This window comes from Eucyclogobius newberryi, unplaced genomic scaffold, assembly GCF_026437365.1.
Source record: "Eucyclogobius newberryi isolate DKJ021-1_F unplaced genomic scaffold, fEucNew1.0.hap1 SCAF_13, whole genome shotgun sequence".
Taxonomy (NCBI): Eukaryota; Metazoa; Chordata; class Actinopteri; order Gobiiformes; family Gobiidae; genus Eucyclogobius; species Eucyclogobius newberryi.
In genome coordinates, this window is record NW_027315757.1 from 16,102,665 (window position 1) to 16,117,984 (window position 15,320).

Genomic DNA, 15,320 nt, shown 5'->3' on the forward strand with positions numbered 1-15,320 from the left:
GGTGCCCTGTGGGCCAGTGGACCTGACCGCTCTGGTTATTATGTTATGGGTTGAAAGTAAAGGAAAGTTACCTCTCACCTGCTCGTCTCCATGACATATATATCAGCATAAACTTATATATTAGCAAATACATATATATTAGCATTTATTTCATCACATTTTTTTTTAACAGTAACTTGTAGGATTAATATTTGACCTGGATTAACTGTTCTTGAAGTACAAATACAAAGTTTGATGTGATTCATATTCTCAGATGCACAAATTAGAGTTTGTCATGTTTTTATCTTGGCAAACTCTAACTTTAGAGTTGTTGCTTTAAACTGCCCAGTGCTGGTATTTCTTTGTGCTCTTTCTCTTTTGTCCCATTCACCGCCTGCACCCGCTTCTGCCTCTGCACCCGCCTCTGCACCCACCTCTGTACCCGCCTGCCGCCTGCCGCCCCCTGCACCCACCTCGGCACCCACCTCGGCACCCGCCTCTGCACCCGCCCCTGCACCCTGGGGCCCCTCCTCTGCTTCATAAGCCCCGCCCCCCCTGCACCCTGGGGCCCCTCCTCTGCTTCATAAGCCCCGGCCCCCCCCCTGCACCCTGGGGCCCCTCCTCTGCTTCATAAGCCTCGCCCCCCTGCACCCTGGGGCCCCTCCTCTGCTTCATAAGCCCCGGCCCCCCCCTGCACCCTTGTGCCCCTCCTCTGCTTCATAAGCCCCGGCCCCCCATGTGAGGGTTCTGTCCCCTCGTCCCGGCGCCATGGAGAGCCAGAGAGTCCAGTCGTCTTACCGCAAACGCTTCGGCCCCCAGAACCAGCCCAATGTCCTGCGCCTTTCGTCCTCACGCTTGTCCTGGCACGGGAGCCCCAGGAGCCTCACCCACTCCAGCCCCGTCTCCAGGTCAGTGCCCAACAAGGATGCCACCATACGACACGTTAAAGTTAAAGTTTATACTGTTACTTTTACTCGGAGGGGATATTTTTGTAGATGTATTTTTATACTTTTACTTTCATGTGTACTTTTACTTCAGTAAAAAAGTTGTGTCTGGAGTTACGATTTAAAAAAGCAATGCCAATTCAGCCAAATAAAAGACTTTACATTGAGGTTGACTTTTTTGCAGTGTAGCTTGACTTATTTTTGCTTCTAAAATGTTCACAATTATAATGTTTTTAGTTCTCGTGATTATATTGGACTCTGAAGTACACATGGCAGGTTTTCATGTACTTCTAAAGATGAGTGAGTAGGTTTGGGGGCAGTATACCTCAGTAAAAGTAAAGTAAACATGTACTTAAAGGAGACATATTATGACAAACAGAGTCTTCATTTAACAATCGTAAATAATGCAGCGTTCATGTGTTTCTCATCTTCTCGTTTGTGTTCTTTCTGTTCTTTTTATGAATGAATGAATGAGAGCAAACTCCTAAATGTAGTAACGTTTAGTCAAAGCGCTCACATGATTTGCATAAATACACAAATACGTGGTCAGTTTCCGCAGCAGGTCACATCAACTTTTTAATCAAGTTCCCAAGTTTTAACGACTTTATGTGCATTTATAAACCTTTTCCCGTCTTCTCGAGGAGCTCATGAACACAGCATGGGTACAGGGATGTGGGCGAGGATAGAGGGGAGGTGAAAACAGACATTACAGGATTAACTCAAACATGCAGGAATCAATAAAAATACCACTTTGAGTAAAAAAATGAGGAGGACTTTCATAATAATGTTAAAAGTTCATTACAGTTGCTTTTGCATAATGTGTCTCCTTTAAGTGCAGTACTTTTCCTGGTGTACTTGACCGTCTCCGCCCTTGCTGCAGGTCCTCCGTGGGCTCGCTCCTCCTGGGAAGCCCCGTGGACCGGCTGGACTTCTCCGCCGACACCGTCATGAAGGCCCAGTACAAGGAGACGCGCACCAACGAGAAGGTGGAGATGATGGGCCTGAACGACCGCTTCGCCAGCTACATCGAGAAGGTGCGTCTCCTGGAGCAGCAGAACAAGGTGCTGGTGGCCGAGCTCAACCAGCTGAAGGTGAAGGAGCCGAGCCGCGTGGGGGACATCTACCAGGACGAGCTGAGGGACCTGAGGAGGCAGGTGGACGCGCTGACCATGGGGAAGGCTCGCGTGGAGGTGGAGCGGGACAACGTGAACCAGGACCTGGACAAGCTGAAGCGCAGGTACAATGAAGTACTATCAATACTAATACTGCTACTGACCTGGACAAACTGAAGCACAGGTACCACCAAGTACTACAAATACTAATACTGCTACTGACCTAGGCAAGCTGACGCACAGGTACCACCAAGTACTACAAATACTATTACTGCTACTCTTACTGTTCCAGCGTACTAGTACCACAACAGGGTTCAGAATAAGCGGTATCGCATCGCAAAATGCGACGCAATTTCTCTCAAATGCGATGCGTTCGTCAGAAAAGAGTGCTTTTGTATCGCAGCTTTTGCGATACAAAAATGCGTGTTCAATTGTGTAACCAAAGCGCCTAAAAGTACTGATCACTCGTCAATAACGGCATGACACATGTAGGACGTGTTGACATGACGAGTCCCGCTGCTATGCATTATGAAATTGCTATATAAATTTCGAAAAATTAACGGATTGTTTAGCAGCACCGCTTTACAAGTGAAAATCCTTAATCTGAGCCCTGCACAAGTACCACTTACAATCATTACCAGTGAATGAAGCTTGTTGAGTGAAGCTGCTTTGATGTCCATTCTGTGTTTGTCACTGTCATCCTGATGCACTGAAGTCAACAGAACCAGTCTGGTCCCTGGTCCCTGATCCCTGATCCCTGGTCCCTGGTCCCTGGTCTCTGGTCTCTGGTCTCTGGTCTCTGGTCCCTGGTCCCTGGTCTCTGGTCCCTGGTCTCTGGTCCCTGGTCTCTGGTCCCTGGTCCCTGGTCCCTGGTCCCTGGTCCCTGGTCCCTGGTCCCTGGTCTCTGGTCCCTGGTCCCTGGTCTCTGGTCTCTGGTCCCTGGTCCCTGGTCCCTGGTCTCTGGTCCCTGGTCCCTGGTCTCTGGTCTCTGGTCCCTGGTCCCTGGTCCCTGGTCTCTGGTCTCTGGTCTCTGGTCTCTGGTCTCTGGTCTCTGGTCTCTGGTCTCTGGTCTCTGGTCTCTGGTCTGGCCCCTGGTCTGGCCCCTGGTCTGGCCCCTGGTCAGTTCCCCTGGCTCCTGGCCCTCAGTAAACACAAAGCTGCAGATGTTCAGTGAATGAAACTCAGACGTCAGATTTAAAATGAGCTTCTGAGACGTGACTCGACTCTGAGTGAATCTGGAGTGCATTCAGGGGCAGCTGCTACTGCTACTGCTACTACTACTACTACTACTACTACTACTACTACTACTACTACTACTACTACTACTACTACTACTACTACTGACTGTTGTACTAAAGTAAAAGTACCGTTCCAAGGCTCTAAGCACTACAAATTTGTACTTAACTCTAAGAACTTATTACCAGTAACTTTAGAGAAAACCCCCCACAATTTAAGCATCATTTCAGATCAGTCTTTAATCCAAAACTTGATCAATTAAACATTATAACATTATATCAATATAAACTGTATTGAGTTGTTTAAAATGTAACCAATGAGACTTAAAACACAATATAACAAATATAAAAAATATACTCAATTGCAGAACCATGAGAATATATTTCTCACCCTGACCGCTGCTACTTAGCTTCATTGGCATTAGCATTAGCATAAGTAGGAAACATGACTTATCATTATTAAACTCTTGCAGCAGCTCATAGTAAAACGATCGGAGCGGTGGGAAAACGTCCAGCTGTTGCCATGGAAACGAACTCCGCAGAAAACTACAATATGACTTCAGCCCCCCAGGTCAAAGGTCGCTCCGACTAACGCTTTTGTCGCTAACTCTCCGTGAAGCTCCGGAGAAGGTGTGGACCAGCGTCCCACAGTGGTAGATTTTTAGAGCTTTATATTTGATGTGTCCAGGAGCTTGATGGTTCCATTTTATCAGGAGGTGGACGAAAGCAGAACGTTTTAATTAAACTTTCACCTGAAACAAAGAAATACATAATGTTTTTTTTTTTTTTAGTTCATCTTCTTCTCCAAGTTTTTATGTGAAACGGTCTTTTCTAAATGTGTTTAAATCTAAAACTTTCCTCCTCAATCAGCAGCTGCACTTTCACTGAGCGTCAGTGTTTAGAGCCCGATTTATTTAACCTCGAAGAATTGAAAAAAATGAAAGTAATAGAATTTGATAGAATTGGAAATATCAGACGATATAATTAATTTTTGTTTGCAGTGAAGTTTGCAGTGAATTTAGTACTAAAGATTTTTAGTAGATTTTAATTTCAATTTGATCATTTTTCTTATCTCAAGCTCATTTATCAGACAGAGAAATAAAGAGTGAAGCTGTAACTCTCCCGGTTCAGACCCAGTTCAGACCTGGTTCAGACCCTGGGCCCTGCAGAGTGGTCGGGGGCGTGTTGTGGGGGTTTTGTGTCAGCTCTGTGGGAACAGCCCCCCTCTGTTCTCTCTGAAGGTGCAACGAGGCAGAAGAGCTTTCAGCTGATCAGGAGAGACAGAGGGAGAGAGGGAGAGAGAGAGAGAGAGAGGGAGAGAGAGAGAGAGGGAGAGAGAGAGAGAGGGAGAGAGAGGGAGAGGGAGAGAGAGAGAGAGGGAGAGAGAGAGAGAGGGAGAGAGAGGGAGAGAGAGGGATGGAGAGAGGGAGAGGGAGAGAGAGGGAGAGAGAGGGGGAGAGGGAGAGAGAGAAAGGGAGAGCGTGAGATAGAGAGAGAGAGAGGGAGAGAGAGAGTAAGAGAGAGAGAGGTAGAGATGAAGGAGAGTGAGTGAGAGAGAGGGAGAGGGAGAGAGAGGGAGAGAGAGGGATGGAGAGAGGGAGAGGGAGAGAGAGGGAGAGAGAGGGGGAGAGGGAGAGGGAGAGCGTGAGATAGAGAGAGAGAGAGGGAGAGAGAGAGTAAGAGAGAGAGAGGTAGAGATGAAGGAGAGTGAGTGAGAGAGAGGGAGAGGGAGAGAGAGCGTGAGATGAGAGAGATGAAGGAGAGATGATGGAGGGTGAGGGAGAGATGAAGGAGAGTGAGGGAGAGTGAGGGAGAGAGTGAGAGAGAGGGAGTGGGCGAGAGAGTGAGAGGGAGGGAGAGAGAGAGAGAGAGAGGGAGAGAGAGAGAGAGAGAGTTATAGTGCTAATCACAGGGGGAGATGCATTAGAGGTTCACACAGTTTGAGTCTTGTAAATATCAAAGCTTTTCTGGTCCGTGGTGATGGTCAGCAGCAGCTCCACGTCTGTGTCATGTTCAACGAGTGTCACATGTTCACATCAAACACACAAGCCTCGCCCAAACTAAACACATGTTTCATAAAAATACATCTAAATCTTACCTGAATTATACTTTTTAATTATAAGACTAATTCACAAATATTTTTTAATTCCAGCTAAAGCGAGCGTGCACAGGAACAGTTTTGCCTCATTTCTTTGACTTCTCTGCATGTGAGTGGCGTGGCTAAAGCTAGCGTGCACAGGAACAGTTTTGCCTCATTTCTTTGACTTCTCTGCATGTGAGGGGCGTGGCTAAAGCCTCTACGCCGCGTTTGAACCTCTTTATGTCATGCTTTGGCTTTGGATCATGTCAGACGCATTATGACCTGGAAATGTCAGATTGTGGCTCTGGACAAAGCGAGTGCTGTGCGGACATAAACAGGAAACAGCTGTTGCCAACGTGCTTTGCTAGCTTTGTGTTGCTAAGGCTCGACATAGTCGTTAGCATCAGAGGAAATACGGGGCTTCACATAAGACTGTACCGATCTGCCCCAAAGTGAGGTTTAGGCCGTCTAGTTTTATGAGTCATTGGTGATGTGGGACTCTCCAGGGCTGCGCTTGGTCACCATTGCTCTTCTTTATCTGTGTGAACTAATTTCATCCGGGTTTGACGCAGAGAAGAGTTTTAATCTAATCTTGAATCTAAGTTTCACCTGAACTCTTTCTACAGAACATTTATGGAAAGTTTGTGTGTTTTTATGGGACGTTTGTGTGTTTTTATGGAACGTTTGTGTGTTTTTATTTGACGTTTGTGTGTTTTTATGGGACGTTTGTGTGTTTTTATTGGACGTTTGTGTGTTTTCATGGGACGTATGTGTGTTTTTTTTGGGACGTTTGTGTGTTTTCAGGCTGCAGGACGAGATGGTGCTGAGGCAGGAGGCCGAGAGCAGCCTGGGCACCTTCAGACAGGTAAACCACTTCTGCTACTTCTACTACTGTTTCTCCTGAGCCGTGTAAACTTTGCTGTCTGGCGCCCCCTGCAGGATGTGGATGAGGCCGCTCTGAGCCGAGTCCAGCTGGAGCGGAAGATAGAGGCTCTTCAGGACGAGATCCAATTCCTCAAGAAAGTCCACGATGAGGTACAGTCTGCTCTCATCTGCACTCGTCTGCTCTCGTCTCCATGGAGATCAGTCTGTTAGCTGCCATATTGTCCAACATTCTCAACATTTAACACGTTCGATGAAGGCAAAACCATGCTTTGGACCCCACAATAGTTTTTTGTTTTATCTACAGATATATTACAGACTTTACCACAGAATATACTTTTTGTGAAGCTCAAATAAATTCTCCTTTATGATGATAGAGAAAACTGAGTGACATTTCTAGCCTGGAAGTTCCAGATAATTGCTTATTTTTGTTACAAAGTCTTGAAATGAATTCATATTTATAATCTGATGTCAGTTAGAGTCTATATATTTCTATAACTATAACAAAAAATGACAATAAAAGTGGAAAGTGTATTAAATCAAGTGTTGAGATCCAAGAAACAGGAAGCCAAAACCGCCAAACACAGTATTTAGCCGTGTTTGTGTCTCGTGTTTTTGTTTCCAGGAGCTGCGAGAGCTTCAGGAGCAGATTCTGGCCCAGCAGGTCCATGTGGATCTGGACATGTCCAAACCGGACCTGACGGCAGCTCTGAGGGACATCAGAGTCCAGTACGAGACCATGGCCTCGTCCAACATGCAGGAGACCGAGGACTGGTACAGGTCTAAGGTAAGAACCAGAGACCGAGGACTGGTACAGGTCTAAGGTAAGAACCAGAGACCGAGGACAGGTACAGGTCTAAGGTAAGAACCAGAGACCGAGGACAGGTACAGGTCTAAGGTAAGAACCAGAGACCGAGGACAGGTACAGGTCTAAGGTAAGAACCAGAGACCGAGGACTGGTACAGGTCTAAGGTAAGAACCAGAGACCGAGGACTGGCACAGGTCTAAGGTAAGAACCAGAGACCGAGGACTGGTACAGGTCTAAGGTAAGAACCAGAGACCGAGGACTGGCACAGGTCTAAGGTAAGAACCAGAGACCGAGGACAGGTCTGGAATAACCCCTGGTGACTGAGCTGATTGTCTCTGTTTGGTCCACAGTTTGCCGACCTGACAGACGCAGCCAATAGGAACGCAGAAGCCCTTCGTCTGGCCAAACAGGAAGCCAACGAGTACAGACGGCAGGTGCAGGTGGTGACCTGTGACCTGGAAGCGCTCCGAGGGACTGTGAGTAATGAACTCCACCACACAACTGTACGAGAACAGAGGGAATTGTGTAAAGCGTGCAGTCGGCGTACGAGGGAATGCCCACTAAGGGAAGGGTTTGAGGAGATCTGCCTTTTAGAGACACATGATACAAATGGCTGTGAGGGAACATCTCAGGTCACTCCGGTTCCGGACCGTTCTGCATTCAGTCAGAGCGTAAAAGGGTCAAAGTAAAGCTGTCTAAGTACAGTCATTTGCTGCAGTAGAACGTTCACACCATCAGCTCCTCAGACTCTGACCTTTGGTTTAATGAAGCTCCTCCATCACCTGCGTGATCACCGCTCTGAGTTTCACCTCCTGAAGCTTCTGTCAAATGAACCTCCCACACAACACGAGAGGAAGTATAGTCCAGTTTGTGGTTAAAACATTCACCTCAGGGAAGCGAGCGACGGACGAGTCTTTGGAACCTCTCGAATGTGGAAAGATCGTTTTTAGGATTTAATGCTGGTTCTAGTTGTTCCTTGAGGTTGGAGTCATTCTTTCTCAGAATTCTAAACTTGAAAAATAATTAGCGGTACATTACAGTTTATGTCCCGTAACGACTCAAAAAAAGTGCTCAAATCGGCCAAAATGTTGATCCAATAATATGAGTAAACTGTGTTACATATTATCTGGACATTTTATTACATTTGAAAGTTATAAATCAATGTTTGATTGTGAATTTTGGCCTTTATTGTCATTAGTTCTGTGTAGACGTTAGCAACATTAGCATAGCTGCATTTATAACAGCAGGAGCTTAGCACAGCAGCAGCTTAAGACACAGGAGAGAAAATACGGGAGAATATCACAAGAACTATCAATATTTCCACTGTCGGATGTTAAACCGGGCGCGGCCATGTTGGATTACCTAACTTGGATAAACATGGGATTCTCAAATGTTTCCCAAGATTCCCATCATCTCTCTCCTGTACAGTTTTGTGAGGGTTAAATCTCTCTTTTCTCCCCTCGTCCCGCTGTAGAACGAGTCTCTGGAGCGTCAGCTGCGCGAGCTGGAGGAGCGCGGGGCTCTGGAGAGCGCCGCGTACCAGGAGAGAGTGGCTCACCTGGAGGACGACATCCAGAGCCTGAAGGAGGAGATGGCGCGACACCTGCAGGAGTACCAGGACCTCCTCAACGTCAAGCTGGCCTTGGACATCGAGATCGCCACCTACAGGAAGCTGCTGGAGGGGGAGGAGAGCAGGTGTGTGGGCGGAGCCAGTGGTGGACGAAGTACAACGTGTGTTACTTAAATAAAAGTACCTCATCCCCCACCGCCCCTCCCGAGCTCTCCGATCCTCCTCCTCTCTCACCCTGACTGCACCAACATCCCGACTCAAAACTTTTGGCGACAGAGCATTCTCCCGAACAGCACCCCGACTCTGGAACTCCCTCCCCCAACCTGTCCGCCACTCTCCCTCACTCACAACATTCAAATCCCGCCTAAAAACATACCTCTTCACCCAAGCCTATGACCTCCCCTACCCCTAGCCTCCTCTACCCCATTGCCTACTCTTCTACCCCCTGTTACATCCCCATCTTTTTCTCTCTACTTCTTCTGTCTTGTTCATTTTATCTGTATATTAATGTGTATTGGACGTGTTGTCCCCCCCTGTCTGTAAATACCCCCCCCTTTTTTTTAAATATATGTTCAGCGTCTTTGGGTCACTGAAAAGCGCTATATAAATAAAAGTTATTATTATTATTATTATTACAGAGACGGGAGCAAACATGTTCGGCAATGATCTGGTGAGATTTTATTTTGTGTATATACAACGTCCCTCCGTGATGTCATCAAAAGGCGACGTGCCAATGAAAACACACTTAATTGACACTTTTCTGACAGTTTAAACCATGGTGTTTCAGATCAGAACTGTTGTGTCGTTTATGTGGAGTTTGGCTCTTGTTTACAGTCCGGTTGCTAGGTAACAGCTGTGAACTCACCTCTACCTGTCATTTGTGCTCATGTCCAACCAGGAAGTACAATTATAAACTTTACACAAATGGTCAAACTGGGACAAATAGGCAAAATGTTTAATAAAATCTGAAATATAATTGTGTTCATTAATTGTGACAATCCACTATAAAGATATAGTGTATATTTTTTTATAATAGTAATCATTATCTGGCCTTTACAGACTTTAAAACACATATGAAAAGAGCTTTTGTAGCAAAAAACGTCAGCAATATTGAATCAAAATATCAAAACTATTTCAGAATTCATAAATATTCTCTATCTGGAATTCATCAGTCGCCATATTTCAGCCTTTATTTGACTTCAAAATGTATTAGAAAATCTCACTCTTCAATAGAAATAACGGTTTGACTCATCGACTTCTACACTAATCATTAGTTGCAGCTCTAATACAACTCAATTATAATCAGATGCTAAGCTAATGTAGCCACAACGGCCTAATCCACATTTCCTCTGCTAAATCATGTATTTGTTTTCCAGAATCACTATTCCGGTCCAGAGTTTTTCCAACCTGCAGTTCAGAGGTCGGTCCGTCTTGTGTTTTTGTGTGTGATTATGGTTCCACGGGTGATTTAAAGTTAACGTTGCCGTCCCGCGTTGTTCTGCAGACGCCGGGCTGGACACGAGGACTCCTGAGGCCCACGTGAAGAGGAGCATCCTGGTCCGCACCGTGGAGACCCGAGACGGAGAGGTCAGGCTTTCACTGCCCCGAGGCTCGACCGCTGAGCTCAAATTAAATCCACAGTTTCATTCACAAAAAGCCACAGAGGTTTTTCCCTGGTCATTTCCATAGCCACGTTTCCACTGGTTTGATTTGGGTCGAGGGCTAAAGTGTGTCTCAGTCTCAAGTGTCTGCTCTGGGCCGTTTCTTGGAGCTAAAGTGGGCCATGAGAGGTTCTGGCTCCCAAAGTGGTCCGGTTCTCTTTGGCTCAAGGCGGACTTCAGCTCAGGGGGAGGAGCTTCACAGAGAGACAAAACGTGGACAAAAATGTGAACAAAAACGTGAAAAAACACATGATTAAAAGCGACAAAACTGTGCAAAAAAGGGACAGCAACGGGACAAAAGTGACTTAGAGTGACAAATTGCGACTGAGAGATGATTTGCCAAAAGGTGATCAAAAGTGACAAAAAATTAGAACAGCACTCGCTTTGTCCAGAGCCAGAATTTGATATTTCCAGGTCATAATGGTCTGACATGATCCAAAGCCAATGAAATACATTTTTACTCAGGAATTTGTCATTTTTAGAATACTTTTTTAGCTTCTAGTCACATTTTTGCCACACTCATTTGTCGCTTTTATTTATTTTTTGTCACTATTAGTCATATTTTTCAATTGAGTCATGTTTTTGCAGCTTTTAGACACTTTTTTGTAACATTTTCTTTCATTTATTCACATTCTGTTGCTTTTAGCAGTGTAGCACGGCAATATCAAAATCTAATATGTCCAGGTCATAATGCCTCTAACATTAGCATTAGTATTAGCATTAGCATGACATAAAGAGAGGTTCAAACGCGGCGTAGAGGCTTTGAGAGAAGTCAAAGAAATGAGGCAAAACTGTTCCTGTGCACGCTAGCTTTAGCCACGCCCCTCACACGCACAAACAAACAACAAGATTGGAATGACTAAGTGTCGTTTTTTGAAACGCTGATGTGGCTTCATAGTATAAATTACAATTCGCTTATATTCATTTGTTGCTTTTAGGCAAGTTTTTGACACTTTTAGTTGCATTTTTGTTATTTTAAGTCGCTGTTGCTGTCAGGCACGTTTTTGACGCTTTATTCGCATCGTTGTCGCATGTGTTGTTGCTTTTAGTTTTTTTTTCCCGTTCAGTCAAGATTTTGAGCTTTTTGTCACTTTTAGCCACGTCCACAGCCACACAAACTTGGCATCACTAAACGTCTCTGTGAATCGGCCTACAACTATAATTCAGGTGCGATTTGGATTTGATTTTATTAAGAAAACCTGAGTTATGTTTGGGTGACGTCAGTGGCTCAAGCTGTAGAGATTCAGTCCTCCATGAAACGTACTGTTCCAAAGCGGACCGGTCTGGGGAGCCAGTCGAAACGTGGCGTATCAGTGACCAGGTCCATTATCCTGCTTTATTTATCCAACATCTGCCAAAGCTCTAGAGCCGTCCCACATCTCAGCAACGTCAGAAGTATCATTTAAAATCACTGACGTACTTCCCAATTCCGCCGTTTGCAGTTCTCACCTCTCGTCTGCAGAGGGCGCCGTCTGAACTCGTTTCCTCCTGTTTAAAAGTTTAAAATCTGTTTTTTTGTTTGTTTCAGATTATCAAAGACACCATGACGGAGCACAAGGACCTGCCCTGAGCGGACAAAGTGACCGTTTTACGTCTGCGTGAGGCAAAAAAGGGCTTGAATTCAGAATATTGATCTAGATTTGGAGAGTTTTGTTGACTGTTTTTGACTGGAATGTTCCGCAATGTCGCTTATCTGTCTAGCATTTATTTAAGAACAGACACTGCAGGTGAAATGGAAAAAACCATGCAACTTAGAAGTGTCAATTTGTAATATTTCAAGTAAAAATAGTGTGTTTTTTATGTGTAAAACGTGCCAAAGCGTCAGATCTTTGGGACATTTGAATCTGAAACAAAATGGACGGAGCCAGGTTTTGGTGCTACTGCGAGGCCTGATCTTCACCTCTTGGAGAAAAACGACGTCCGGGAGAAAACGACGTCCGGGAGAACTCCGTGGACGACGTGGAGTCAACGGATTCAACAAAACTTTAGACGAGAGCGAAAACTGGGAAAACTGGACCGAACGATGAACAATTTACCGCCTTTTGTTTCGCGCTCCCCAAAGAACGCGAAACTCTGAAACCTAAGATGGAGGACGTACTACCTATTTCCACGGCAACCACTCGCCACCAGCTCCATATTTGAATTCAAGCCGTTTGAACTCGAGTCAAAACTAAAACCTGTAGAAAGTAGAAACGTCATTTAGAAAACTTCACGTTGCTATTTCATTTTTTGTATTAAATCTCACCTCGCCTGAACTTTGACCCTTTTTTAAACGTTTTTAAGTGAAAAATGTCCTTGTTTTCCGTTTAGATTTAGATGGTCTGAGTCTGGATGCAGTTTTAATCTAGTTTGAGAAGATTTAGATTAGGTTTTGGGGTGTAAGTCGTTGCAAGTCGGCGGTTTTGACGCAACGGCGAAAGTGAAAAAGTGGAAACGGGCGAGTGAAAGTGAACGAGGAAGTGAAGGAACATTTATCAGAACGTTTTTGTGAGTTTCATAGAATCTTTGTGTAAAAGTGTGCAGTAGATTGGTCCTAACGCTGCTGCTCTGTGTAAACCGCTTGATTCACACAAATGTAACTGCAAATTACTTTAATAAACTGACATTGTTTTAAGAGTCTTTGGTGTTTTGTGCGGGTTTTTTTAGACGTTAGAGCTATAATCGTCATTTGATCATCGATTATCTGACTCTAAAACACACACGTGAAGACCTTTTGTGACAAAAATAGAGTGGCAGTGTCAAAAAAGAATAAAACATCAATAATACACTTTGTTCATAAATAAAAAGTCCTTTCTCACCACATTGACAGCTTTATTTGGTTAAAAATGTATCTCAAATGTCTCAATTTACAACATAAATAGTCATTTGACTGTCAAACACTCAAATAATCGTTAGTTCTAGCTTTAATTGAAGAAAAATTACTCTTCACTACAAAAAAATATTTAAAATGTTCTCTTATTCATGTTTTTCCATAGATGCAGCTATATTCTCCCTATTTTAGCAATGATCTGACATGAATTTAAGCTTATTTCACTGGTAAAAACACATTTTGACGTCACAGCCGTTACTCCAGCTTATTTTAAACAGTTCAGAAAGTTTTAACGTTGTTTGGAGCCAACCCTGGGCACATCATACACTGTGTGAGCGGAGGTCCTCGTCCCGGAGGTTCACGCCTTGGGGGAGGGTCCGGTGCTGTGTCGTCGAGGTGTCACACGACTATCACACGCAGAGAGACACACGCCCGTCCTGTGATGCCCGAGCTCGGAACGACTATCACACGCAGAGAGACACACGCCCGTCCTGTGATGCGGGACACTTGCACACGCTAAGGACAACGTTTGCACCGCACGGGACTTTCTCTCAGTCGAGTCCAAATCGCAGTTTGAACAGACGCGATTCACAAAGACAGTCGTGTTTGAAGAGCCATAATTTACCCCACGAACAACAAAATGCCCTGTCTTAACCTGCTCACAAACTGCCACGCCCTGAGCTTTAAAGCAGCTAGCGTCCCAGGTCGTGTGTGAACGAGGCCAAACGCTAGCTTGCTTCGACATGCTAACGTTAGCGCACAGTTGTAGCGAAGGCGATTTGTGTCAGAAATGCTCAGAACGAGTCTGTGATGATGGACTTAAGAACAGCACACGAGCCCTACAGAGTATTTTTGTGAGGCTCAGAAAAGCAGCAGAGAAGAGGATCTCATAAACAGGATCCAGGAAACAAACAAAGTAAAAGAAGTTAAACACAACTGCGGCGGTTTGTGACGAGGAAACGTGTTAGAGCAGACTTAAAAATGAAAGAAAGAAATGCCCCTATGTGTCCTTTAAAAGTAATAGAGAAGTAATTCTGTTGAGTCTACACATCAGCAGGCTTTCTTCTTCTTCTTCTTCTTCTTCTTCTTCTTCTTCTTCTCCTTCTTCTTCCTCTTCTTCCTCATCTTCCTCTCCTTTTTCTTCCTCTTCTTCTTCTTCCTCTCCTTCTTCTTCTCTTCTTCCTCTTCTTATTCCCCTTCTTCTTCTTCCTCTCCTTCTTCTTCTTCCTCTCCTTCTTCTTCTTCGTCTTCCTCTCCTTCTTCTTTTTCTTCCTCTTCTTCTCTTCTTCTTCTTCTTCCCTGTTTTCCTCATCTTCTTCCTCTTCTTCCTCATCTTCTTTATTATTTACTATTATAATTTTTTGTGAGAACTTGTTGTCTCTCTAGAGCATATTCAAACCTCTGCTCATGACGTGAGCTGCACAAACACATCGCCCCGACAACAGCTGCAGGTTCAGACGCCTCAAATGTTTCCATCACGGCTTGTTTTTCTGACCTCGATGGACTTCTTTATCTCACACCTGCAACTGTGTCTGAACCGGCCAGCAGGGAGAGCCACGGGGCGCTGCCAGAGAGGGCCAGCAGGGGGAGCCACGGGGCGCTGCCAGAGAGGGCCAGCAGGGGGAGCCACGGGGCGCTGCCAGAGAGGGCCAGCAGGGGGAGCCACGGGGCGCTGCCAGAGAGGGCCAGCAGGGGGAGCCACGGGGCACTTCCCGGAGAGGGCCAGCAGGGGGAGCCGCGGGGCGCTGCCAGAGAGGGCCAGCAGGGGGAGCCACGGGGCGCTGCCAGAGAGGGCCAGCAGGGGGAGCCACGGGGCGCTGCCAGAGAGGGCCAGCAGGGGGAGCCACGGGGCACTTCCCGGAGAGGGCCAGCAGGGGGAGCCGCGGGGCGCTGCCAGAGAGGGCCAGCAGGGGGAGCCGCGGGGCACTTCCCGGAGAGGGCCAGCAGGGGGAGCCGCGGGGCGCTCCAAGAGAGGGCCAGCAGGGGAAGCCGCGGGGCGCTCCAAGAGAGGGCCAGCAGGGGGAGCCGCGGGGCGCTGCCAGAGAGGGCCAGCAGGGGGAGCCATGGGGCGCTGCCAGAGAGGGCCAGCAGGGGGAGCCGCGGGGCGCTCCAAGAGAGGGCCAGCAGGGGGAGCCGCGGGGCGCTGCCAGAGAGGGCCAGCAGGGGGAGCCACGGGGCACTTCCCGGAGAGGGCCAGCAGGGGGAGCCGCGGGACGCTTCAAGAGAGGGCCAGCAGGGGG

General features: G+C 46.4%; 1 protein-coding gene across 1 annotated transcript; it reads left to right on the forward strand.

The window, feature by feature from the left end:
• Positions 1-670: 670 nt before the first annotated feature.
• gfap (glial fibrillary acidic protein) lies at positions 671-12,016 on the forward strand. The gene is made up of 10 exons (XM_072442715.1): positions 671-887; positions 1,804-2,160; positions 6,155-6,215; positions 6,290-6,385; positions 6,858-7,019; positions 7,391-7,516; positions 8,515-8,735; positions 9,987-10,030; positions 10,115-10,197; positions 11,800-12,016. Exons 1-10 carry the CDS (start codon positions 748-750, stop codon positions 11,839-11,841), a joined length of 1,332 nt encoding a protein of 443 aa, XP_072298816.1. The 5' UTR covers positions 671-747; the 3' UTR covers positions 11,842-12,016.
• Positions 12,017-15,320: the final 3,304 nt, after the last annotated feature.